Source organism: Acartia tonsa, chromosome 5, assembly GCF_053477335.1.
Source record: "Acartia tonsa isolate MP-2025a chromosome 5, ASM5347733v1, whole genome shotgun sequence".
Classification (NCBI taxonomy): Eukaryota; Metazoa; Arthropoda; class Copepoda; order Calanoida; family Acartiidae; genus Acartia; species Acartia tonsa.
The window spans coordinates 10,774,589-10,802,425 of record NC_137264.1 but is presented as its reverse complement, the minus strand read 5'-3'; the positions used below and the strand labels follow the sequence as shown (position 1 = coordinate 10,802,425).

The following is a 27,837-nucleotide window of genomic DNA, read 5'->3' as shown; positions in this document are numbered from 1 at the left end:
GGGAAGTGGGGGCAAGGGAAATAAACACTCGTTGTGTTAGTTTGGAAGGTAGCAGACGGGGAGAAGGGAGAAGGGAAGTGGGGGCAAGGGAAATAAACAGAATAAAAAGGGGCAGTCATATTCTTGCTAGCAGCTGGCCGGGTCCAATAATTTTTTAATATAAAAATCACACCAAAAAACCTCAATATATTTCATCAAAAACAAGTTGTGATTTCACTTTACATGACGCTATGGAAATCTATTATTCAATTAACAATCCCTTTATAATTTCCTATAAATTTATTGGATTAAACTGGATTTCATGCTCTTTCTTTGATAACTCTTATATTGAATTAATTGCCCATTGTCCCCTCCCTTACTCCCTGGATTATACGAAAAAAAACCCACTACGTCGTTTTCTTTCCGTGATCTAAAATTTTTTTATATTTCATAAATTTTATTTTATGGTTTCCAAGATCTTATTGGACACGTGGACAATCTACTGAATCTATTAAAGGCAGAAATAAAAACACCAAATCAAAGCAGAATCATTCCTTAGACGTTGAATACTATTAAAATGCTCGTTTGTCTTTTCCCCAGAACCTAAAATATAAAATCTATCAAAAAATTTTTACTGTTTATGTATTTAAAATAAAGGTAATAAGAAAGAGAGGTAATGTCTGATTAAGCCAATAGGAGAATCGCATCGATACATACATTTAATTTCATTGGTTTAAATTGTGTACACATTTTGTTACGAACGCATCTTTTTTTCATTTCATACATAGATAAAAGTCAGCTGTAAACAGTATATTTTCTTAGTAGAAAGCTTTGCGGAATCAGAATTAATTGCCCAAAAATTTCGTCTTAAATTTGAAAGCTTCAAAAAATTTTTTCAAAAATTAAATAAAATCTTAAACATATGATTTTGTTTAATTTTTGTAGATTTTTAATGTGCTTTTGGATGATTTTTCACAAAAATAATTTTGCCTCACTATCGAGTAGCGAGTCTATCATTTTTTAAGAATCCACATCAGCTTGAGTCAAAAGTAAACAATACTTTTGTCTGCTAGAAATGTTCCTTTTTAGATTAGACGAAAAAAGGGTTCAGATTATGCTTCTATTCTTATAGGGTGTTAAAATAAAAACCAATCGCTTCACTTTTTTCAATATAAACCTTACAGTTTTGGTCCAAAACTAATAAAAAATTAATACAATTCATGCCCAAGCAATGACAATGAGAAAACAATATTGAATTTTGAATCTACTCACCCTTCCAGAGCCCTAGAGCTTAAGACCTAGCCCTTGCAGAGAAATTTGCCCTACGCCGAAAGTGCATATTTAATTAAAAATTTGTCTTTTTAAAAACCAATCGCTCACAAATTGAACCACCATAAGTACTTAAAATCTTGTAGATAGACCCCATAATGTTTTTCTGCTTTTGATAGGGCATGTAAAGACCTTTCTTTAGACACCGTAACAAGGTTTCTAACACAATCTTAGCCAATTTGGCATCAAAAAGAAAGACCTGGCAATCGTCAAGAACTAGGAATAGACAGAGCCGTCATGCCTCAAAGTTTGATGGGAATGTCTTTTTATGTCAAATCGGCATAAATTAAGTTAGAAACCTTGTTAAGGTGTCAAAAGAAAGGTCTTTTCATGCCCCATTAAAAACTCTAAACATTATGGGGTCTATCTCCAAGATTTGAAGTACTTATGGTGGTTCAAATTCTGAGCGATCGGCTATTTTTTTAACACCCTTTATATTCCTATTGTATTTAATTATTCAATTTTGTATAAGTGTTGAGATATGTACACAGATAGATATACCTAAGAAAGATGCGCAAAATAAATTGCTTCTTATTTTATTCATGCAGCTAGTCTTACAAAAGATCACATCCATTACAAACAATCCTTTGACTGCACGACCTTTGTTTGAATTTCTAACTGTAAACGGTATTGAATTTCGCTTAACCCCCCCACCCCGCCCCTTCTACTTTATGTCAAGCACCTGACTTAGAAGCAGTAGTCACCATTTGAAAAATATATGGTTTACATTAAGTATATCAAATTAGTGAAATTGCGAAGAAATTTCATTGGATATTTCTCATAAGAATTGTTCTAAAATGATAAATAAATCTATAAAATCAATGAAGTAATAATTATGATATGATTAGCATTGCAAAACTGCATTGTAAATTCTTAAACTCTAGTGCATTATAAACTTTTTGGTTGTATTTTAATTAATTAATTCTAATTCTTTAAGAAATCATTGTTCCTTCTACGACAAGAAAGAGTAGGTGAATGTTTTCAGCAATTAAACAGGCGCAAATCATTAATATGATCTGCTAATACTTGTGCAATCAAAGGGTTGGTTGTATGTTAAGTGTAACTTTGCTTTATATTATTCTGAAAAATATTGAGGGGTAAATTAGATGTTGATTAATTTTCTGTTAACCTGTAAGAACCAGGAATCCTAGGGATAAGCCAATAAATGATATATTGATGTACATTCCCGATGTTTATGAACGAAATAACCCATTCTGCAGATTATGAACATTTTTAACACTTCCAGTTTGAACCAACCAATCAAGATTTAATTAGATTTAATTTAACGCAATTATAAAACTTTAGGTGCTAGTATAATATTTAAGTCCAATGTCCCCTCCCTTCCTGGACTGAAATTGTTTATATAAATATTTATTGTTTATCTTGCTGGTCTTGTTGGACATGGAAAGGGATTTTCCAGGATGGCTTCAAACCCATAAATATCCGTTGGATTAGAACCGGTTCTTAGCACAACTGAAAACTCATGTATCGTATCGTATTACAGACAATTAACGACGTATATTGAATTAAAAATCATAAGATTAATAGCAATTATCATTATCCGCGAAAATATATGAATCTGAGGGAGGGGTTGCTTTTTGTTCTGTTTGTTTATTACTCTAGGTTAGGTTATATTCGATACTAGGTAGCCACGAAGTGTTCAAGGGCCTCATGTATAAAATATTCATGGTTAGGGCCACCCATAGGGGTTAGGCATAGTGGAAAAGTAACGCCCTTATATTCAATTGATTTTAGATTAGGTTGAGGGGGGGGAGGGGGCAATTTTCGATATGCACTTTGGTAGAAAGCACTCAATTTCTTCAAAACATGAAAATAAATGTAGAAATTCAATTTGTTTTGAGTTTAACAGTCCCTGATCTCTGAATTGAATTGTGACTGCTTAGTTCAGCTACATTATTGACAAAACTAAAAAAGTAATATTGAAGGAAACGTCCATGTTTTACTTTTCTTATTCACTAGTGGATGCGTCAGGAGGAACTCTGCATTCAAAGGGCGCAGAAAATTGAATACAACCATCATAAATAGAATAGCCTAAAACCATCCCAAAACCTGATCGAGTGAAGATTACCCAAAAAAGAAGAACTTTTGTCGTGTTACTTTATATCAGGTTACGTTAGGTTAGGTTATATTGGGTACTTTGTAGCAACGCGGGGTTAAGGCATTGTCGGTAAGGGCCCCTTAGCGATAGGGTCCCCCTCCCTAGGCCTGGGAAAAAAACTCCTCCATACCTTATTTTTAATCTTACTTTAAAATTGATTTGAAAAGACGATCCTCAATATTTATTAATTAAGTTAAGTTTTCTAAGAAGTATCAAAGCGAAACGCAGAAATAATTGCCATAAATGAATTTTTAAGAATGTCCCTTTAATAATATTGGAAAACAATAAAGTGCATAAGTGTATCCAGCCCTACCTAGCCTTTACTGTAAAAAGAATCAGAAAAAGAAATTTTTTATTCGAGCACAGAACCCCCCAAACATTTTATTTTAAAAGAAATTGGGGAATAGTCCCTTTCGTGGCAACGCCCCTTAAGGGGAGATTCTTCGTATTTTTAAAATGGCTTTTTGTATGTTATTTTAGGTTAGGTAGGTTATATTGGGTCAGGTGATTGGCCCACAGGGTTAGGCAATTGGCCCCGCAGGGGTAGAGCCCCATGCAGTGGCTAGAAATAGGAGAAAAGCTACCGTGAAAAATACGAAGAATCGCCCCTTAAGGTGCGTTGCCACGAAAGGGACTATACCCAGAAATTGAAAGAATTTGTTTTGTCCGTTTATTTATTATTTTAATCCAGGTAAGGCTAGGTTATATTTGGTACTTGATATATCTGTATGGCATGGAACCGGGCGCAGGTATGTGTAGGCATAGGAAAGAAATGATGTTGCATTTTATATCAAGATAGGGGGGTCATGTTTTCCTAACAAGGAATTTAAGGGAAAACAAGACCGCATATAGTCACAAAACGCAATGATGTAATGAAAAAAAACGAACACAGTAATAGTGTCTGACTGATTATGACGTAACAAAAAAATTAGCCAATGATAGGCCACTATAAATTTTACCATTGGTAAATAACGGCCTCTCATTGGCTAATTTTTTTGTTACGTCATAATCAGTCAGACACTATTACTGTGTTAAAAAAAAACTAATAAGAAAAGATGCATTGTAATTTAAGTACGATAACAAAATTTAATTACATTAATATTAAAAGTTATCTATGTATCATAGTCATCTTTTCGCGGATATTGAAATGAAAAGTTATAAGATTAAGAAAACTAGCTATAATACGGTACGACGAAGCCCAATCTGCACCACTTTTGATTCCTGTGACGTCGTAAAAATGAGGGATTCTCCATCTCTTTTTTAGGGGTTTTCTTTCCCACGTCTCCTCTCATCTGCCTCATTTTTATGACGTCACAGGAATCAAAAGAATTATTTAGTCGGACAGACGGATGTTTATAGCGGAGCTACTTATTAAAATATATATACCTGTTTTTAAATGTTGATTATTTGAAGAGGGAGACAAGATATTTAAACTTCCCTGAAATAAAGATTAGCATTTACAATACAAATTGGACGATTTTTTCAAAATATATTAGAAGATTTTTTCAACATATAAATTCTAATTTTGAACAGCTACGTTCTTTAGTTTGTTTAGAAGATGTAATGTTCTGTTGATACATTTGAAGAAATTTTTTTTTGGATATCTTATTATACATATTTTGTATGTTTTAAGTTTAAGATTGTAATAATTTCTGAAGTTTGAACTATGGAGTTTTCCATTTTAGGGAAGATCCACATTGGTTACGGGATGGTTTAAGACTTTTTTTTATTGCAAGACTTCATTCTTAGACTTTTTTGGCTCCTTCCAATAAAGAGCCCCTAAATGTTGGGGCGCAGATACTTGTAAAAGTTAAAAGATCTGAGATTGTTTTTTTTGTTGTAAATCCAGAATATTCTTATGAAAGTACTAAGTTAAAAAACTGTTTATAAAAGTTAATTGGTCTATACCTCTTATAAACAAGAATCACAACACCCATAAAAGCGAAGCTCTGAAATGGAAGGACAAACGAACATTAACACTAGTAGAGTGTCAGAACTGAATAAACTGAAAATTAATGGATAAGCTTATATGTACAAAATTGTAAGTTAATTTGTTGCAAAACTGATTAAAATTCATGATACTGGTTAAGGACATACTGACGTTTTTAGGACTTGATTATAGAGATGCTTCGCTTATAACACTGTACTTTGCTGTTCTAGGAATCAGTATCTCAAAAATCAGATCAATCGTATAATTATTTCATATAAAAAAGTTAAAAATAGTCATGTTTTAAAATGAACGTACAGACATTCTGATAATGATTATAGAGATGCTACGCTTACCTAACTACTACAGGAATCACCATGAAAATTTTGAAATCGAAGGACAATTCTAAAATGCCTAATTTAAAGAAAAAGCTTTCCGTTCTGGACGAACGAACGTACGGACCGACCCTAATTATAGAAAAGCTCCGCTTTAAAAATTGAAACATAATATTAGCACAAAGATTTGACAGGGCTTGGTATAACGGTATGATTTAATGTAGAAATTAAAATATGAATTAAATATCTAACAGTTAATTTATATATAAAATCTTTTTGTAAAAGTAGTTTTTTGAATGGCTTAATTTCAATTAATCTATCCTTTTAACCGTTTGATTTTCGTCACAGACAGAAAAACAACTTATAGATATCCAGCTTCGCTCCCAAACTGCTTGGTAACGGACAGTATGACGTAATTCTAATGTTTATAACCAGAAAAAGTTTAAAAGCATTAATACCTTCCTACGTCAAGACAACAAGTATTCTTTATACTTTTATTAATTACCAGCAGCTTAAGCAAATAAGCATATTTTTTAAAGATAAGTAAAAAAGAAGAGGATTGGGTAGTTTTTCTATAATACTTTAGGTCAGGTTAGGTTGGGTTATTTTAGATAATAGGTAGCCCGTAAGGTTAAGGCTACCTGCAATAGTTAGGCATTAGAAGAAACAAAACTCCCCCCTTCCATATTTTCATTTCATTTAAAAAATATATCATTTGACATAAAATTAGTTATTCTATTAATTTGCATTATTGGTTGAAAAGTCGAACACTAATAGTTTGAAATCAACCAATAAAATTCAATAAAAGTTCCCAAAGTTTTAAGTCAACGAATAAGGTGACATGATTATAAAACTTTGTGTATTAGTATAATTTTAAATTAAATGTCCTCAACCTTCCTTTACGTGTATGCTCAAAATTTAGTTCATATTAGTTCAGTTTATCTGATTTACAGACTAACAATAATTTATATTTGAAATTATGATATATTTATGCATCTAAAATAAAAAATGGATATAATTTTTTTTATAAAATACGAATTTTTAAACTTTGACTTTTGTTTTTAATGTTTATATTTCACAATACGATTATGTCAAACGCCATTCTTAAGTCAAACTGTTCCTATAAAGTTATTATGTCTTATGAGGTTTTTTGCGGATGGGGGATAAAAGATTTTTTATCAACTTACTCCACAATTCATAAGGCTGATGGTTCATTTTTCCGTGAACAACGATGCTAAGGCTCTAATTCTTAGCTGCTATTCAAGATAGTAATTTCAATGGATACTAAGTAATGACTTTTTCTGTTTGACTGTTTTTCTTTTTTACTTTTTGCTACATATAAACAATAAAGGTACTAAGAAAGAGAGGGAATGTCTGATTGAGCCAATAGGAGAATCGCATCGGAATTTACATTGGATCTCATTGGTTGAAATTATGTACACATTTTCCTACGAAGGCATGTTTTTTTCATTTCATACATACATAAAAGTCAGCTGTTAACAGTATATTTTCTTAGTAGAAAGCTTTGCGGAATCAGAATTAATTGCCCAAAAATTTCGTTTACAATTTGAAAGCTTGAAACAAAGTTGGATTCTTAAAAAAAAAGTTAGGCTGGCAACTCGCTGGTGAGGCAAAATTATTTTTGTGAAAAATCCTCCAAAATCGAATAAAAAAATTTACAAAAATGAAATAAAATCTTAAGAGGGTTATTAATATATGATTTTGTTTAATTTTTGTAGATTTTTAATGTGCTTTTGGATGATTTTTCACAAAAATAATTTTGCCTCACTATCGAATAGCGAGTCTATCATTTTTTAAGAATCCACATCAGCTTGAGTCGAAAGTAAACAATACTTTTGTCTGCTAGGAATGTTCTCTCTTAGATTTGACGAAAAAAGGGTTCAGAATATTCTTCTACTCTTCTATTTCTATTATATAAACACTGACATCCTTGTTTTATTTTAACTTTTTGTTGTTGAATGTATTGTTTAAGAAAACCCGTGACTGTGGCGGGAAGTTGATAGGTTCGAATTTCGGCAGAACTCCACGTCATAACCAAAGACGTTAAAAGAGGTTCCTAACTGCTATTTAAGGTGTGCAAATAAAATAGCAAGAGTAGGGCCTTGTCTCAAAACAGGCGCAATTCATTTCCATGCAAAGTTAGGACTTACAGCTAAAGGTCGTGCAATCAAAGGGTTGGTTGTCAGAGGGTTTGACCATATAACCATGCACAGCAATTAAGCAAGATTTGGTTCAATTATTTACCAAAATGAGATCTCGTGGTATATCCCGTCCTCTTAGGCTTTTTTCAGGCTATACTGTATAACAATACTAGCGGCTTCGCCCCTAGCCTCTAGGGGATGTGCCCCATAAGGAAATTAAAAAAAATTGGAGGTGCAACCACTATTTTCGAACTTTTCGAGAAAAAAATTTTAGTTTTTTTTTGTTTTTTTTGCATTGGGGGTTGGGGTTCTCCCACCACTTAAGAAATAACCACCACAGGACCAGTAGGTATATTTCCTTAAGAGTAGAATCCGATCGGTTCAGTGGTTACCGAGCTCCTAAGGGACAGACAGACGCACGGACAGACATCATTCTACTTTGTATTATAGATAAACTTAAGAATAGCTTTGCTGAATGAAAAAAATGAATGAAAGAACGCGATTATTTTGTAATTTCTAAATTTAGCAATTCTTACTCACTGTCAATAAAAGCCAATCAAAAGAAAAAGAAGAATTTCTCGTCATCAAAACAACATTAGTAAAAAAATATTTTTAAGCTGAAATTTATGTTTTATGATTGTATGGAACATTTGAACCCCTGCACCACATACCCCCCCCCCCCCCACCCCCTTAGGCCACGGAACTTTTAATCATAGATAAGTAAAATTATACATTTTTTTAATGAAACGATTAGTCTAGAATTCTGAGAAAATCTAGGAATTGATACTGATGCTGCGCAAAATGGTACAAAAAAATTGACGTCATATGATAAAATAACCAATGAGAGGCGAGTATATATTTTACCATTGGTCAATTACAATGTATACTGGCCTCTCATTGGATAACTTTATAGTATGACGTCATTTTTTTTGTACCATTTTGCGCAGCATCATTGATACTTTGATACTGTTTTTAGGCTATTTAGTGAGAAATATATAAAATTTCAAAGAAAACAAGCCCACCCCAAAAAAATAGTTTTCATATCAAACAACACAATGTGTCGATTGGAGGGGGGGGGGGGGGGGGAGGTGGAGATTCCTTAAAATATACAATTTAAAAAGAAGAGTGATTACTGATTAGGGGTTTAATTGTATAACAAGGAAAATTACAATTATTTTTAAGTGGAAATTTCCTGATATAATTGGTTATTAGTTTTTTTTTCAAAGTCATTACTTTTCTTTCGCCGATTTTCCGGGGTTAGGTTACTCTATAATTCTTGTCTATTTGTAAGTATATGCAGACTTCGCGTTATTAGAATTATTAATAAGTATGATGCTCCATACTTCATCTAAGAAAAAATAAGACATTTTTTTGTCAACATTCAGGTGTCTTAAGTGATAAGACAATGGACGAAAAAATTGTGTACATTCCCAATGATGATAAACAAAATAAATGCTTCTTTAGAATTAGATTATTGCTTTGAAAGTATTCATACAGCAACCACTCAAGAACTAATAAAAGTACCTACTTTTTAAGTCCAACGAATGGGGGAAACGTGTTTTAAAATGTTTGGGTACCAGCATATTTACAATCCAATGTCCTTTCCTTTTCTGAAAAGCAGTGTTGCGGAGCCTGAGCCGGAGCCGTGTAGCCGCACTATTTTGCTGGAGCCGGAGCCGTAAATTTCCTTAAAAAACGGCTCCGGCTCCGGACTGGATAAATAAAGAGATTTTTTATAAATTATAATTTGGTAACTCTGTTTTGTCATGTGTAAATTTTTTATCCATTTTTAGTCCATTTTTATCAAAAATTTAACTTTTAAAACATTCAAAAGACAAAAATAGACGTGAGAAAAAATATGTCGAGTTTTTTCTTGATTTTAGGTCGGAGCCAGAGCTAGAGCCGTAGCCGGAGCCGCACCAAAATCAAACGGCTCCGCAACGCTGCTGAAAAGCCTCAACGGTCAAACGACCCTTGTCATTATGAAATAGAAAAAAAAACCTATTGTTATTCATGTTTCTGCGGACAAACTAGGAAAATAAAATTCTATCTTTATACCCTTGAGAATTGGGAGGCAGATTAATTTATATTTCATTTACTTTTGTCTGATTGAAGAATATAAATTCTTCATGCAATAATATCATTAATATATTATATTACTATGTACATTGTTAACTGAATCGATATATTATTACTTGGATGTTGCAACAGGTTTTCATGTACTCTGATAAAGTAATACCTGCAGCTGGCTAAAATAAACAAACCCCTCATACACCCATTTTACCTAATATCCTCCCCTACTACTGGATGAATGAACTGGCCCATAAAATGAGGTCGATATTAGTAAGTTAAATTGACGACAAATTCTCCCCTGTCAATATATCCACATATATCCTATATCCATTGATCACGGGTAGACATAAAAAAAAACATTTTTGGGTGCTCTGTAAATGTGTAATAAATAAGGTTTAGTTAAGGTTGTTAATGCTGCGATACGTAAGTACATCCGCCTGTCTGTCTGTAACGAAGGATCCGGTGAACCGATGTAGTTCTCCTTTATAGGGTATTCTTTCATTGGTCCTAGGAAGGTTTTTATTAACTATTTTGGGGGAGTTAACCACCACCCTTACAAGAAAATCAACCCCCACACAAAAAATTAAATTAACAAAAATAAAATCAAAATTCCTTTTTCTTTTTAAATCTGAAATAAAAGTACACGTAGAAGGCTCTAGGGGCGTAACCGCTATTCCAAAATATCGTTAAAATGTAAAAACTGTTTTATAAATATCTAATCACTTTTCTCATTATTACCTTTTCCACGACTGTCTGATATTAATTGAGGGTTCCACAAAACAGCTGGAATTGTGAAACTAATCTTTAGAAGATTTAAATACTTAACTGGGAAATCATGTGACCTTATAAAAACGAGGGATTATCCATCTCTTTTTAGGGGTTTTCTTTCCCACTCCTCCTCTCCTTATTCCTCATTTTTATGGCGTCAGAATTTTATTTGAGGGACTTTCTTCGTCTTCCATTATATTTATAAGAAAAGCCAACATGGTAGGTATTGTAATAACTTATATAACAATTATCAAAAAGATTTGTGTTAGGAAGGGTGTTATTTTTAAAGGTTATGGTGGAGGTGTGTAAGTAACCTTAAAAAAGCCTAAAATATATTCAATGACCAATACATAGCTTCCTTTAAAACTTTAGACCCATTGTCCCAGTGGTATACGAAATTTTATTGGACACACATCCAAAGTCAAATATATTTTTTGGTATGTTTGTAGGAACTTAAAGACAAAGGTTGATTAGTTTTCAATGCTGTTGCCATTATTAGACCTTGAGACTCAAGGTGCAGACTATCCTCGCAGATTTCTTTATTATTGAATGATTAAGTCTACAAATAATTAGACATTACCTAGTAGCAGAGCTACTAGGTAATTGCACCTGTCCGTCCGTCAGTCTGTAATGCTATGGGAGTTTGTTTTATCAGTCTGTCTCTCGGCCATGCTTCAAATTTCATAAACTTTATTTTTTAAATGCTTTTAAAAGTTTTTTTGTTATGTAACTGAACATCTGCTTTATAACTTACTTTGTCCGTTTGTCCATTCCATGATTTTTTTGGGCTTCGCTACTCATGAATGTTGTCATCTTTGTTTGTTGATTAATTACGTCTACAGATAATAGATAGACAGTTTTTCATTACTTGTGGTTTGGAAGGGGTTAGAATAGTTATTTATCGCGTCATATAATAGACAGCTTTTTGCGGATATAGAATGTACAATTAAAGATTAAAACCAGTTTTTTTTAGGCCCAAGATGCCGAAGGCACGGGCTTATTTTAAACAACCTTAATCCAGTGAATATTAATCCGTTTCAAATCCATATTGGAGAGTAACTTCCAACATTTAACTTTTGTTTTTTAGTAAACAAGAATGACAACATCCATAAATAGGGAAGCACAAAAAAGTCATGGATTGACATCCATGGTTTGAAATCACAAAACCTTTATAAAAAATAATATGTCTTCTGTGGCATGTTTGAGAGAATAACAGACTAAGAAAGTTGTGTACTGGCTACTCTTTGAAAAAAGGAATCTTCACAAAAAATAGCAGTCTATCTTAATAAAAAGCTGAGATAATAACATTTCCCCTTATTGAATACATTTTCGCTAAATAGAATTGTTGGCCTATCATAATAAAGGTACTAAGAAAGAGAGGTAATGTCTGATTGAGCCAATAGGAGAATCGCATCGGTACATACATTTAATCTCATTGGTTACGAATTGCGGAATCAGAATTAATTGCCCAAAAATTTCGTCTTCAATTTGTAAGCTTCAAACAGAGTAGGATTCTTTAAAAAAAAAGTTAGGCTGGCTACTCGCTGGTAAGGCAAAATTATTTTGGAAAAAATCCTCCAAAATCGAATAAAAAAATTTACAAAAATTTAATAAAATCTTAATAGGTTATTAACATATGCTTTTGTTTAATTTTTGTAGATTTTTAATGTGCTTTTGGATGATTTTTCACAAAAATAATTTTGCCTCACTATCGAGTAGCGAGTCTATCATTTTTTAAGAATCCACTTCAGCTTGAGTCGAAAGTAAACAATAATTTTGTCTGCTAGAAATGTTCCTTCTTAGATTTGACGAATAAAGGGTTCAGAATATGCTTCTATTCTTATATTTCTATTCCTATCATTCAAGCCGTTTACGAGATATTTATGTTTAAAGAACCTAGTAATAGTGTCTAACTTTATATCTTTGTGACGTAACAAAAATCCATCTCTTTTTTAGAGGTTTCCTTTCCCACCTCCCCTCTTATCCTTCGATTTTTGTTACGTCACAACAATAAAAAGTTAGACACTTTTACTAGGTTCATGTTTAAATCCTGTTATTCGAAGTTATACTAGCGGCTACGCCTCTAGAGGCACTCAAGGTAAGCCAACCCTCCACTTTCTTTTTGGGTATTAAAATGCAAAGGTTAAAAATGTTATTTTTTCCATGGGTGATTTTTATGAAGAGGGTGGAGGTACCATAGTAAAAGATCAATCATAAAGAAAGCTTCACTGTTAAGAAGAACCATATCAGTTCAACAATTAGCAAGATCCTAAGCCACAAATAATTAGACATCCTGTTATTTTTATAATACTTACGTTATTTGAAGCTAATTTGTAAAGTTTGTTTTCTGCATCTTTCTAAAACAAATAAAGAATAAAAAATATGCAATTAACAAGGCTATGTACGGCAATAACATGTAATTTAATATAGAATAATATAGAAATAAAAAGCTATTAAAATATTTCCGTTTTCTGTCAATTCACACCAATGCAATATTTTGTAGAGTAACTTTGTTAACTAAAACAATAAAATGGTATATAAAATTATAAGAAAAAAATAAAAATCAACTTTTAAAAATTGATTTCATAGATATGCTTTCAAATTATTTTTAAATGTTACAAAAATCAAATTCTATTGTATAAGTCGAAAGAAAGATTTTGCCATGTATATATTAAAAATCAACATACGGATAGACAGACAGACGAATAAACCTTCAATGCTTCGCTTGTAATTAAAATAAAACCTGTGACATATTTAGAATTGATTCTAAAGTTTCAATATAACATATGGCGTTCCGTAATATTTCCACCTAAAATAATTATTTTTTTTTAAAGCGTTGATTATGAATTGATTAAACCAGCTGTTTGAGAGCTCTTTGCGGACGTAAATGTACATACAATCACATTAACACCCTACCTCTTTAGTACATACTAGCGGCTAAGCCCCTAGAGGCCTCTAGTGGCACTCTAAATGTTTTTTTTTTATATTTAAAATATGTTGCGTTTGACGTTTATGTTCGCGTTGAATTCTCTTTTAAAATCGAGAACGTAAAAAAATTTCGTTTTTTTTTTTGTGATTTCTCTTGGGAGGGTGGTGGTACCCTCACCTGAAATAGTTGAAAACCTTCCCGGGACATATGAGAATCTACCCTGTTAAGGAGAACCCGATCGGTTCAGCGGTTAGCGAGATCCTTTGGTACAGACACACAGACAAACATCCTTTTACTTTAGTATAAGGATAGAAAAACAAGGATGACAACATCCATAAAAGCGGAGCTCTAAAATGGACTAGCGAACATTAACCCCCAATATTGTGCCTTATTGTAATAGGAATCAGTAATCCAAAAATCAGATCAATCGGATAATTACATCAGATAAAAAATTGTCGTTAGAAAAGTTAAAAATAAACATGTTTAAAATGGACTTACGGACATTCTGGTAACGATTATAGAGTTGCTATGCTTTCTAAATCGTACCTAACTACTGCAGGAACCAAAATACAAAGTTTGAAATCGATAGGACAATTCTAACATGCCAGAATTAACAAAAAAGCTATCCGTTACGTACGGACCGACCTTAATAATAGAAAAGCTTCGCGTTTAAAAACACATAATAGATGTTATCTAATCTAATTTAAATTTCTTCTTTTTAATATGATAGTTTTTTTTACTGTTCTTTTATTTTGAAGTTTACAAACAAAGGTATTTTTCTAATCCTAGGAAATTCTAAATGATAAAAACTAATCTTTTCCATATTTAGGGTCGGTTCGTCTGTAACGGTTAGATCCAGGAATAAGGTATAACTAACAAGGGAATTAAATCCAAAATGATATTTGGGGGGGCAAATGGAGAGGTCGTCAATTTTACGATGTGTTGCCCCCCAACGACAGCTGAAAAACACTAATAGGTTTCGTGATTTTTTCCCGAATTAATTTCGTTATTGGTATGATCTGGGTTAGATCTTTTCGTTAATTTAGACATCATATAATTGTCCGATTGATTTCAAAGTTTGCATGATGATTCCTATAACAGTTAGGTATGTTTTAGGATTAGCGCCCATTTAAATATTTAAAGGTATTTCTTTTCTAGGGGCGATTTCTCTTTGGAGGTTGGTAGTACCCTCCCCCATATAGTTATAAACCTTCCAAGGACCTATGAGAAGCTACATCATGAGAACCATATCATTATATTGGTTAGCGAGACCCTCCTGTACTGAAAGACAGACAAACATCCTGGTACTTTTATGTAAGGGTACCTTTGGTAATCTGTGATTAGTTGTTGTAGAGTCTGATGTGTGTTTTCTTAATATCTCAAATGCTTCATTCACCTGAAAAGAAAACTTGATAGATTCGACTCTTTTCAATTTGACAAAATTTTGTATTTAGTTTTAGTTTAGTTTTAATTTTATTGAAGCATTACATAGGTCCCAGGATGGTTTTTGGCTTTTTTAATTTTCATGTTTACCAATTTTGGTTTCATTAGGCTATTTTTTGCTTTAATGCAGAGCTCCTAGATGCTAGGACACAGCCACTGGTTATGCTAATAAAGTATATCATTTTGTGAAAACGTTCATATGAAGTTAAAGGTAGCTTAGGATTTTACCATTCTAGGGTTAAAAAAATAAAAGGGCGATTTGTCGTATTTTCAAAATGGCTTTTGATAGGTTATTTTAGGTTAAGTTAGGTTATATTGGATTAGGCGATTGTCCCGCACGGTTAAAGCTCCCCACAGGGGCTAGAAATAGTTGAAAAGCTACTTTGAAAATACGAAGAAACGCTCCTTAAGGTGCGTTGCCACAAAAGGGACTATACCAAAAAAAATTATAGAAAATCGTCGCTTTTAAAGACAATAAATATGAATATAAGTAGGTGGGGATGAGAGACGAGAGGCAAAAGCTATGACAGGTGAATTAAACGGCTTGTAAAGTAAATTAATTATACAGAACGTTTGGCCAGCTGTAGATTAGCTTTGCTACTAAAATACCTTTCTTAATCTCTTCCTTTCCCTGATAGTGGCGGCGTGTCTTCTATCAACTTTATCCCCTCGGCGTTTGCAAGCTCTGAAACATAACAAGGATGACAACATCCATGAGAGCGTAGGTCTTAAATCAGACGGCAGGACAAACGAACATGAACACTTATAGTTTGTCAGCACTTAAAAAGCCGAATATTAATTTACAAGTTTAAACAAAATTGTAAATTGGAAGCAAAATTGCTAAAATATAGGTATACTTTACTTTAGGACTGGATTAAAGAGATGCTTCGTTTATAATATTATACCTTTCACAAATTAAATAATTATGAAAATTGTTGTCAACGTAGGTACAAATCAGAATGTTTTGAATGGAAATACAGAGTTTGTGGTAACGATTATAGAGTTGCTACTCCTTTATTAGAAAACTAAAAAATGCTGGAATTGTTGTATCCTATAGCCAAAATTGGAAATGTACAACAAAAAATTCTTTTATTACTAGGGCAACATCTATGTATCTTCAAATGATCTATCTCTGTTTATGCTGTCTCACTTATCATCAGGGCTCGGCAGCAGCAAGTCAGCCGCCTGTAAGCCTCAAAGTTTTAAAAGTCATCTAGAAGTCTAAACCTGACCCAAATATGGCAATCCCTCTTTCCACAAAAAAATTTCAAAGCATCTAAACTGGAAATAAAGATTAAATTGATCCACAAGCCTTTCTTCCCTCCAATATGTTACTACCTGCAGGCCCAGATGAGAAAACCATCCGTCAGGCCAGGTACAACTATATCTATCTATCTATCTACCTGCAGGCCCAGATGAGACAACCATTAGTCTGGCCAGGTACAACTATATCTATCTATCTACCTGCATGCCCAGATGAGACAACCATTAGTCTGGCCAGGTACAACTATATCTATCTATGTTTCTATCTATCTATCTACCTGCAGGCCCAGATGAGACAACCATTAGTCTGGCCAGTTACAACTATATCTATCTATCTACCTGCAGGCCCAGATGAGACAGCCATTATTCTGGCCAGGTACAACTATATCTATCTATGTATCTATCTATCTATCTACCTGCAGGCCCAGATGAGACAGCCATTAGTCTGGCCAGGTACAACTATATCTATCTATCTACCTGCAGGCCCAGATGAGACAGCCATTAGTCTGGCCAGGTACAACTATATCTATCTATCTACCTGCATGCCCAGATGAGACAGCCTTTAGTCTGGCCAGGTACAACTATATCTATCTATCTACCTGCAGGCCCAGATGAGACAACCATTAGTCTGGCCAGGTACAACTATATCTATCTATCTATCTACCTGCAGGCCCAGATGAGACAACCATCCGTCTGGCCAGGTACAACTATATCTATCTATCTACCTGCAGGCCCAGATGAGACAGCCATCCGTTTGGCCAGGTACAACTATATCTATCTATCTACCTGCAGGCCCAGATGAGACAGCCATCCGTCTGGCCAGGTACAACTATATCTATCTATCTTTCTATTTACCTGCAGGCCCAGATGAGACAACCATCCGTTTGGCCAGGTACAACTAGGTGGCTGCTATCATCCACATCAAAATCTAAAAAAATATGTCTATCAGTCTGTCTTTCTAGCGGTTTATCTGTTAATATGTTCGTTATGAATCTAAAAAAGGTGGCTACTTATACCTAAATCAAAATTTAAATAATAAAATGTCAGTCAGTCTGTCTTTTTAGCGGTTTATCTGTTAATATGTTCGTTATGAATCTAAAAAAGGTGGCTACTTTTATTCAAATAAAAATTTAAATAATAAAATGGCTGTCATTCTAGCGGTTTATTTCTTAATATGTTCGTTATAAATCTATCTATCTATCTATCTATCTATCTGATTAAACTCTCAGGGACCAGAATTCTGACAAACAATTCTTAATTTTCTTTCGTTAAGCAAAATAGTATCAGAATTTTTTTCTGCGTTACGGACATTATTTATTTGTTTCTGAGCTTCGCTTTTATGGATATTGTCAACCTAGTAATGGATATTACTTGGATCTTATTCCATCAAGTACTCTAATAACGTGAAACTTGTAGCTGGCTAGAATAAAAATTCCCCATCACCCCCATTTACCACCATTCCCCCCCCCCTCCTACTGAATGAACGAACTGACCAATAAGTAATGTCCATGTTAGTAACCTAAATGGACAACAATTTTTCCCCTGTCATAGTATCCACATATATTCTATATCCATTGTTAACCTTAATAATTATAACTTACCTTCATAAAATTGATCCACTATGTTACTTTTTTCACTGCGGTAAATTTCTGATTTCATTTTTTAATTTTAGAAATTTTATTTTCTCGTCTATCGGTATCCTAGTATTTTTATCACATTTATTCTAATTTGAACATTTTCTAGGTTTTGATAAGATTATGTTATGACACTTTTCGGCTCTCAAACATTTGAAACACTGCTTTAAAAACTTAGCTTTGCTTTTAAGCCTAAATTGGCATTTTATTTCCCCATTTTTAGGAGTGCTGCTGCTCTGTATCTACAGGATCTATCCGTTTATAAGGTTAATAAAATTAAGAGTATCTAGTTAATTAACAGCTTTAAAAAGGTAAAATATGATTTTTTTTAAAACAGCTTTAAATTTTAAAATTTGTATCATTAATATTGACTTAAAAATTGTTTACTTTTAAATACTAGCAGCTGAGCCCCATGAATCTAGTATATAGAAAGGGGCGTAAAAAGCTAACACCCTTAAAAAAATTAAACACCATCCCCAGGACCTATGTGAAGCTTCCTTAAAGTGAAGAACTCAGTTCAGTGGCTACTGAGAACAGAACGTTTATGCAAAAAGCCTTACTCATTTATATTATAAGACTCTTTTGTTTTCTATCATAGCTACGTTACTTATGGGCATTAATGTCCTAGACACTTACCTACTTAGGCGCGCATATGTTCTGTCGGAGCAATTTACTACAAGTGCCGAATCGCTCAATATTATTGGTCAAAAATGCCGCCAAATAAAATCTTAAATTTTGATTGGTTAAAAATTGGCGGCAAATCTCCCGGAAGATTTGATAAGCTGTCTCCGGTAATATCAGAGATTTGGGTAGATTTTGCACACCGCCGTATTTTTACACATTTAGACACATTTTCCCATTTGAACATTTTTTCTAGGTTTTGGTAGCGAAAATACTCTACACGAAGCCGGTCGTTTTTATTTTAGTATTGCTTAAATGACCTTTATATCATATTAATGGGAGTAGTCCCACCCCCATTTTCAATTTAGCATTAATTGAAGCAAAAAAATTGTGGGGAGGGTGTCATTTCTTGCTAGAGATGATTACTCTTAAGGAGGTTGTGTTTATAAAAAGTTATAAACCTTTCTCTAGCTGGAACTGCACATTGTATAGGAAACGATTACATTTCCTCATTTTTATATCTTTATAGAGTAAAGGCGGTTCATCTGTAATTCAATAGGAAATTGTCTGAGTATGTATTTGAGTGAAGACAGGTATTTAAAGGGATAAGACAATGGTGATAAATTGATAAGAAACAAAATTACCCCTTCTTTAGATTACAATTATTTAAAAAAAAGTTTAGATACTACTAGTTTGAAATTAACAAATAAAAGTACCCAAAATTTTTTAAGCCAAGAAATAAATGATTTTGTAACAAAAACTTTGGGGACCAGTGTAATTTACAGTCCAATGTCTCCTCCCTTCCTGAAGTGAACTGTGAAGCCCAATTTTAGATATTGTTTACAAAAATAAATCAGTAAAGGAGTAAAAACATTTTAGGATTTAGTATATTCTAGGGGATATAAGTTTCAAATACGCTTTAACAAGGACAATTATGTCTATTATTAGCGAAGCAACATTTTAAAATCAATAAGTCAATCTTTAAAAAAAAGATTTGGTAAATATCCTTGATTTTCACAAACTTTGTTTCAGCGACGGACTGCCCATATTTATTAAGTAGCTTCGCTGCTAAAAATTCTCCAAATTGAGGAACTATTACCATGGCTCGGCAGCCATGAACCGCCATTCAAGTTTTTCGAGCTCTTATATTCGGCATTTCTACAATAAGGTTTTGCACGTCAGTAGGTTTAATCATGTTTTAGAATATAATAGAAAGAATCGCTTAATAATTGTTAAACTTAGTGAATTGTTTCTATAACAATGTCTTCGAATCAGTTCGTTTTTTTAGGCAGGAAAGAATTGCCTTATAGTTCCAAAACTTTTTACTTACAATTACATCTCGGGGCAAGGTGTCGCTTTAGATCATAGCCCTCTTGAAACACAACTAAATTCATACTCCGCGCCTTCAAATTGTCTGAAAGTCCTAACTTTACATGCTAATGAGTTGCACCAATGAATGGGCCATTGCATTCCCACTACTATTAATATCGATGTCACGTGCTTTACATAGTTACACTAGGTACCATTTTTAATACCTCTAATGTGATGCGGTGTTGTCCAGACTCGAACTCGACACCTCCCCGGCAGGAAGCCGACAAATTATAACCTCAATATCTAAAACTTGGTAAAATTGTCTATCAATTGATTGCTGCAAATCATGTAGCAAAACTACTCTATAAAAATCAATAAATTTATTTCATTTTTTTTTACTTTTAATGCAACTGGCTCATTATGTAAGTTTATATTCGCTTTAATGTATGAGTTCGTCCTTGTTCATTCAAAAATTAATTATGTTTTAAATGCCTCAAATTCTAACAATTAAATTCGCCTGTATAAATAAAGAATAAACATCAAAATTCAATTTATCTTTTCCTAAGTATAAAACGTTTAAGCTTAAAGCTTTTCTATCAGTTCGTTAGTCTGTTAAGCGGTTATCTTAAGCTTAAGACAGACAAACGGACGGAAAGACATCCTTCTACTTTGCATTTATATATAGATTGGGTGGTTCAAACTAATTGCAAACTACTTGCAGAAATTTCTCGCTTTGGGTTTTCCAAAATATGCAAATCGTTTTGAAGCAAAATTCTGATTACCTAAGCAATTGTTTTACATAGAAAAAAGTGAGTCGAAAGTAAATAAGAAAAACAAGAAATGAGAATTGACAATACCATGCAAAGCGAAGCTACTCTTGATTATCTATACTAAAAAGTAGAACGATGTCTGTCTGTCTGTCCGTATTAAGCTTAAGATCTCGGTGACAGCTGCAATCATTTGGCTCTACTCCTCAGGAAAATACAGTTTCTGGTCCTGAAGTGGTTTTAGGCTATTTTCTCGGAGGGTGAGACAGTATTTTTTGTATAAAGCTAAAAATCGATCTATATAGTTTACTTTTTTGGACACAAAAATACTGGCTTTATATAAAGCAATATAATTTTATCTTTGAAAATCATAATATACTTAACAAGATGATTAAAGTCCCTCAACCGATTATGACGTCATACGATAGAAAAGCCAATGAGAGGCCAGTAATTGTATACACTGTAATTGACCAATGGTAAAAATTTATGCTGGCCTCTCATTGGTTATTTTATCGTATGGCGTCTTAATCTGTTGAGGGACTTTAATCATCTTCTATACTTAATCCTTATATTATACATACATATATAAATAACAGGATGTTTTTAAGTGTGTCTGGTTCTAATTTACAATGTAGCTTTCATAGGTCGTAGTAAGGTTCATAACTTTTTTGGGGGAAGGGTACCATCATCCCCTTTAAGAGAAATTGCCCCAAGAACAAATGATCCCCCTGGGCCCTCCCCCCCCCCCACAGAAAATATATTTTTACTTGTTTTACCCTCACTTTAAGTGCCCTCAGAGTCTAGAGAACAGCTGGGGCCTAGATGCTAGTAGGTAGAAGATAATCGGAGTAAACCCACTAAATTTATAAATTAGAAAAGAATACAGAATTTACATACATTAAGGTGTAACTCGGAAATTGCTTTGAAAATATTAGTTCACACCAAAAAAATTTTCTTTGAATGATTTTTCATAAATTTTAATAAAATACTTTATTCAAGGCTAAATAATTACAGAAAAGATAAACATAAAATAATTCAATCAGAAAATTTACAATGATGAAAAATGGTTAGAAGAACTTTGTGTGAAGACGATCTCTGATCCAGGTGATGAACACAAACAAGTAGTGGACAGCTGAAATAATTGAAATTATTTAATAATTAGATGCATGATCCACAAATAATAACATGATTTCAATACAAATAAATATATTTACTAAAAAAGCTACTCTATTAGCTACTTATAGTACATCTGTCTATTTGCAAGGCTGAAATGGACATGATTATTTATAGTTATGCAAATTTTAGAAAATGAATTGTAACTTTTATCCCACCCTTACTCAGATTTACTTTTCTATAAATGCCATCTTTGTTAACAACATTTCAGATTATTTCTTTGTTTTTATTAGTGTGCTTAATTCTTGCAAAATGTTAAGTAAATAGGTGGAATTTTAATTTTGAGAAGGATGACAACACCCATAACTTAAAAATCTAGGAATCATACTAGCACCCCAACCAATAGGCAAATCTCAATAAAACCTGATAATTCACTACTAAAAATAGTAGCAACATTATACAGAAATGATCTAGAAGAGAATCATAAATCCTGTAATTAATTTCATAGATTAAAAATACCTATAATACAAACAAGTGCAGCTGCCAGGTATGCAACAGCCATTCCAGGATCATTGGACCAATCCAGGATATCATAGATGTAGCTATTACCCTTAAAATTAAAGATAGTGCTAAAGTTTGTAAATATACAAACAATGAGTAGCTCAGTGAGAAAAGATTTCTTAATGATATTAATTTCAAACAATAGATTTAATAATTACATAATAATCAGTTCCACCAGCTGCCCAGTAGATAACATTGAAACAGGCATAGATAACAGGGAAGGGCAGACTCAGCCACCAATGACCACCATCCCAAGGTCGAGCTGACATAAACTGATCTATTATGGAGTAGATACCCTGAATAAAATATTGGTATTTAATTTTTTTTCCCTCAAAAAAGTGAGAAATAAAATATCTTGTTATATTTACTTTGTTAAAGAGACATTTTATTGTAATGATTTATTTACATAAAGTTATTTGGAACCTAAAAATCTTTTATTTAGACATATTGTGAATTTTAATTTTCCAACCTGGATAGCATGAACATAGAAGTTTTCAAAGGACAAGGTTTCTGTTCCCCAGTTGAATAACAAACTCCAGTACAAAACTAAAATTTAGAATTTATATAATTTACATTTTGAAATATCATCCCATAATATAAAGTATTAAGTTTTTTTTTACTAAAGCTTAAGATATCAATCACTACTGAACTGATTGTGTTCACTTTTTAGGGAAGCTTTATACAGCTCATGTTATGTCTTTAGGCTTTCTAAATTTTGGATTTAAGTCTTGGGATTGTTTAAAGATATTTTCTAGCCCCTTTACCTCTTTGAATACAGAGACTCTAGAGGCTATGGAGCGTTGCTGCTAGTATCACATATAGTAGTAAGGTTCCTAAGTTGGTCTGGTTAACTAGTTGATTTTTTCATTGTCGGGAGGCTTCATTTAGGTTCATTTGATATGTTATTTTAGGTTAGGTAAATGTTATTGATTTCCCTGCAGGGTTAGACATTCAGCCCCACAGGGTTAAATAAACTATTTACTAACTTGTTATCATGAGAGCTGCAGTGTATGTAATATGACTTATACCCCAGCTAATGTGTAAAATTCTTTAAAGGGTTCAGATGAAAATTAATAATCTAAAAAGAAAAGTAAACAGCTAGTAAAACTTCAATTTAAACATTTATATAAATTTACAATTTTCATCTGATTTCCTGTTCAATTTTTCACTTGGTTTGTCAGCTCTAAAAATAATAAATTGTTAGTTAAGCATAAAGATTCAAGTCACAAATATGTTATTATATCATTAAAACAAAATAAACATAATCCTTCAACAAACATGAAAGATAAGAAATTTTTAATAAAACATTTAATCTATTAGAAGGTTATATAAAAAGGTCATGCTATGCATTTTTTGATGACTTCACTGAACTTCAAATATCCTGAAAATTCAATATTCAATCCAATATTCTTTGTATTGTCAATATCATACAAATTTCTGAGAACTGAATTTCTTGCAAATAATGTCTAACATGGTATAATAATTTAGTGTGGAATAAAATAAAGTAAAGAAAAACAACTGTACACTTACTTGTTAAGTAAACAACAATGACTTTTAAATCATATCATATATCATAATATGCATGCTGTGGCATAAAATAAATATTACATTTCAGTGCATGTTTTTAAATTGAAAATAACTTTCTTAATGTACCCATTGAACTCTATTCTATTAAGTTTTTTTTTCTCTGGAAGTAAACTCTTGATTACAATTCATTAGTCAAAACTACAAAAAGATTTTGAAGTAACAAAAAATGACAATTACAGAAAATTGCAAAAAAAATCTGTGCAAAGGTCATCGGAAATCAGTGGAAAATATTGATGGGGTGCTTTATGCATGCATTAACAGTACTGTCAATTTCCTATTCTATTTGCAATCAGCAGAATTTGTACTGTATCTGTACCATTGCAAAAAATATTGGATCAATTATGTTATTTTCAATGTAATAATAATATAAATATCATACACTTTAATTTTGAATGTAATCTTTATCTGTAAAGTTTTTTACAAAATACAAAACTTGGAACTGCAGCAACTCTATAGTTACAAAAAGAAGTTTTAGTACTATCATTTGTATAATTACAATTACAATTACAATTATTTAACACTAAAAATTGATATCTTAGAATCATAATGATTTCATACTTCAAATGTAGATTCCTATAGTGATTTAGGACAATTATGGAAAAATAGTATAGAATTTCTAAGACCCTACTCAAAGATAAGGTCTTTGATAAATGTCTTGTATTTTTGAATTTTTCAACTGCAAATTTTGTTAATAATTTTAAAGAATTTTATGATTTAAGTTTATGCTCAAAGTAGATGCTACTTCATACAATTTTTGTATTTGTGATTTTATGAGCCTATGTAAGATACCATCCTTGTTTTGAAAATGAGTGGATTAGGTGAAGAGATTATTCTACCTGGATATCTTGAGATAAATGTAGAAAGTTAGACAGGTTTCAATGAAAACACAAAAGTTGATGGAGACAATACCCCAGTGGGTCATCCAAATTATGTACTTCCAGGAGCTATTCTTCTCACTCTAAAATTACGTAAATGTTTTAATAATTGCTATTATATGATAGGATATATGTTCATTATTACCTGATAAACAGCTGAAATGATTGTTCTAAAATTTTTTTTATTGGTCCAGGTAAGGTTTTAGGTTATTTCAAGGGAGACAATTCCCTGTCTTGGAGTGAAGACAAAGAGTTGGGAGGAAAATGAAAATAAATAAATGATTAGATATGCTTTTAATATTATTTTTATTGTTGTGTTAACTAAATAACGACTGGATACACAGTTAGGCTAAATCTATTAAGGGAAGCTGAAGCTTTTAACAGCTCTTTTCTTAGGACACTTACAGCATCAATCCAAGTTTTGAGAACACAGCCAAGTAAAAACATGCAGCTCAACAGCTGATATATCAAATACCAGACCCGTATTCTATCACCTGCAATTGAACATTTATTATCATAAGTTTTGTTAAGATTTCTATTTTTTTAATCAAAGCATAAAAAGTGCAAAATTAAATGTTCATATCATTTAAATTTCAAAATATATGATTATTGAGAATTAAAATATAATTACACTGATTTCTGGTCATTTTTTATGCAGACATGTTCAAAAATGTACATTAATCTATGAAGCATTTTCTGAGATGCTCCATCAAACAAAAAAACATAGACGGCTATGGCCAAAAGCAGAGAAGATGTTGGAAAAAGGCAAAACATGGAGTATAACTTTAAGAGATAAGGAATTTTGAAAAAGGACTTAGAAGTAAAGAATTTAAAGAGAAGGAAATTTTAAGCAATGAGGGAGTGAATTTTCTGCACCTCTAAAATTATACAGACACAAACACTTATAAAGAAGCTCCACTACTAAAATTGACCTGAATGCCATTTCTGTTTGAAATGAGCATGTGGAAAGGGGTGTAAAAAATGCTTCGGCTTTATTAGATGTAACATTTCTACTTTTGCATATTAATCTATAAAAAAATGGCAGTTTTCTATCGTGTTAAAAGCGAAGGTTTTCTATAATTAAGGTCTGTACGTCCGAACACACGTTAAGCTCTTTTAGTTAATTTATACATGTTAGAATCGATTTCAAACTTTGGACGCTGATTAATTCAACAATTCAATTCCTTAAACAGAATCATGCAATTTTCACACAAAAAATTTTGATTTCCGATTTTCGCTTTTATGGATGTTGCCATCCTTGTTTTTCGTTTAAGGTTTCGCATTTTATAAAAGTAAAACTTTTGTATATTTAAATTATGTCCGTTCATAAATACTTATGAAGAAAGTGCTTACACTAAAACTTACACTAAACTAAAGATCCGAAATGTGCTGCAATTCCTATTATTTATGTTTGTCTGTCCCTTTGTATTTTTGTTAAACTTCACAAATAAAAAACACTAAAAATAAGTTATTGAGTTTCCCTTTTGTGAATGTTATTATTCTTTCTTAAATTACAAAACGCCATTTGACTAAATTCACCAATAAAGCCATGGATCTTAAGGGATAAGACAATTATGCATCCCTAATGGTGAAAAAAAACATGATTATCACTTATCTAGAAAAAAAATATTGGTTTAAAAGTTTGGACACTACGAGTTTAGAATTATCAAATTAAAAAAAGTACCCAAAGTTTTTGAGCCAACGACTAAAATAATGTAATGATAAAACTTTGGGTACCCTGAATAAAGTTCACTTTGCTATTTGAGCGTCAGAAACACACTAAGCGACTTTTTTACATCAATAGCAGGTAGACACATTGTAAACAGTTTTAATCATTTAAAACAAGAAAATATTTGTTTTATCATTTTTTTAGTTTTTATTTAATTAGAATGAACTAAAATATCAAAAATTGGATCGATATGCTGTTTTGTTAAAAAATATCAAAATATAATGACACTTTAAGATCCTTTTAAGATTAATTTTTGTGAAGTTTTTTCTCTGTAAATTACAGAGTAGATGTGGGCGTTTAAGTAGGTAATTTTAATATACATATATTATGGTAGATCTAGAGCCTTCAGTGTATCAGTAAATTGTACCTATAAGAACAAACTGTAGGAACGATCCGGCCATATTATTGGATCAACGTGTTCGAAAAATTTATTCATGCACAAATGAAATATGTACAAAGTGGGAGAAACTCAGGAATAAGGTATAACCAACAAGGGAATTAAATCTAAAATAATATTTGGGGGGCAAATGGAGAGGTCGTCAATTTTACGATGTGTTGCCCCCCAACGACAGCTGAAAAACACGTATAGGTTTCGTGATTTTTTTCGAATTAATTTCGTTATTGGTATGAGCTGGGAGAAACTACTATGGATAAATATTTTCAAAAAATAAGTTAATTACAAATAGTTATTTTAAAGCGAAGCTTTTCTATAATTAGGGTCAGTCCGTCCGTCTGGAACGGATAGCTTTTTTCGTTAATTTAGGCATGTTAGAATTATCCTATCGATTTTAAACTTTGCATGGTGATTCCTGTAGTATTTAGGTAAGATTTAGAAAACGTGGCATATCTATAATCGTTACCAGAATGTCCGTATGTCCATTTTAATCATGATGATTTTTAACTTTTTTTAAACAAATTTTTATGTGATAAAATTATCCCATTGATCTGATTTTGGAATACTGATTCCTGGGACAACAAAGTACAATCGTATGAGCGAAGCATCTCTATAATCAAGTCCTAAAATTCTTAAACATTATCCTGAAATTAAGCAGTTTTTCAACAAATTTACTTACAATTTTAATTCGACATTTATGTTCTGATTTATTCAGTTCTAACACTCTACAAGTGTAAATGTTCGTTTCAGAGCTCCGCTTTTATGGATGTTGTCACCCTTGTTAGGATAAAGCTAGCTTTCAAGATATATCGTCCAAATATTTCTTCGCTTTTATTATTACATTGAAATATAAACAAAAATCTTTGTCTGCTAGAAATTCTATTTAAAGTTGAGTGGATTATTGTGTCTGACATACCA

The 27,837-nt window shown here is 32.2% G+C and overlaps 3 protein-coding genes across 3 annotated transcripts in view; all 3 read right to left on the bottom strand.

The window, feature by feature from the left end:
• The window catches only part of LOC145319931 (uncharacterized), a 137,591-nt gene that overhangs the window by 82,805 nt on the left and 26,949 nt on the right, over positions 1 to 27,837 (bottom strand). The window lies entirely within an intron of this gene.
• Positions 491 to 18,098, bottom strand: nau (myogenic-determination protein nautilus). The gene is made up of 8 exons (XM_080162330.1): positions 17,929 to 18,098; positions 17,183 to 17,255; positions 15,674 to 15,749; positions 14,946 to 15,017; positions 13,436 to 13,501; positions 13,008 to 13,049; positions 4,814 to 4,865; positions 491 to 582 (listed from the first exon to the last, which is right to left on the bottom strand). The coding sequence occupies exons 1-8, from the start codon at positions 17,984 to 17,986 to the stop codon at positions 491 to 493; spliced, it is 531 nt and encodes a 176-aa protein (XP_080018456.1). The 5' UTR covers positions 17,987 to 18,098.
• The window catches only part of LOC145318734 (protein rolling stone-like), a 316,823-nt gene continuing 310,610 nt past the window's right edge, over positions 21,625 to 27,837 (bottom strand). Inside the window, exons 2-10 of the mRNA XM_080160225.1 lie at positions 25,729 to 25,826; positions 25,202 to 25,290; positions 24,758 to 24,879; positions 23,490 to 23,517; positions 23,321 to 23,384; positions 22,804 to 22,880; positions 22,493 to 22,630; positions 22,293 to 22,383; positions 21,625 to 21,792 (exon numbers count right to left, since the gene is read on the bottom strand). Of these exons, the coding sequence (XP_080016351.1) occupies positions 21,728 to 21,792; positions 22,293 to 22,383; positions 22,493 to 22,630; positions 22,804 to 22,880; positions 23,321 to 23,384; positions 23,490 to 23,517; positions 24,758 to 24,879; positions 25,202 to 25,290; positions 25,729 to 25,804 (750 nt within the window). The 5' untranslated portion in view covers positions 25,805 to 25,826 and the 3' untranslated portion in view covers positions 21,625 to 21,727. The remainder of the gene's footprint in view (positions 21,793 to 22,292; positions 22,384 to 22,492; positions 22,631 to 22,803; positions 22,881 to 23,320; positions 23,385 to 23,489; positions 23,518 to 24,757; positions 24,880 to 25,201; positions 25,291 to 25,728; positions 25,827 to 27,837) is intronic.

Coding starts and splice junctions, on each gene's coding strand:
- nau (XM_080162330.1), bottom strand. CDS start 17,986: ATGAAATCAGAAATTTACCGCAGTGAAAAAAGTAACATAGTGGATCAA. Junction 17,256..17,928: donor AGTGGATCAATTTTATGAAG/GTAAGTTATAAT, acceptor ATATTTTTTTAG/ATTTTGATGTGGATGATAGC. Junction 13,502..14,945: donor CTAATCACAGATTACCAAAG/GTACCCTTACAT, acceptor TAATTATTTTAG/GTGGAAATATTACGGAACGC.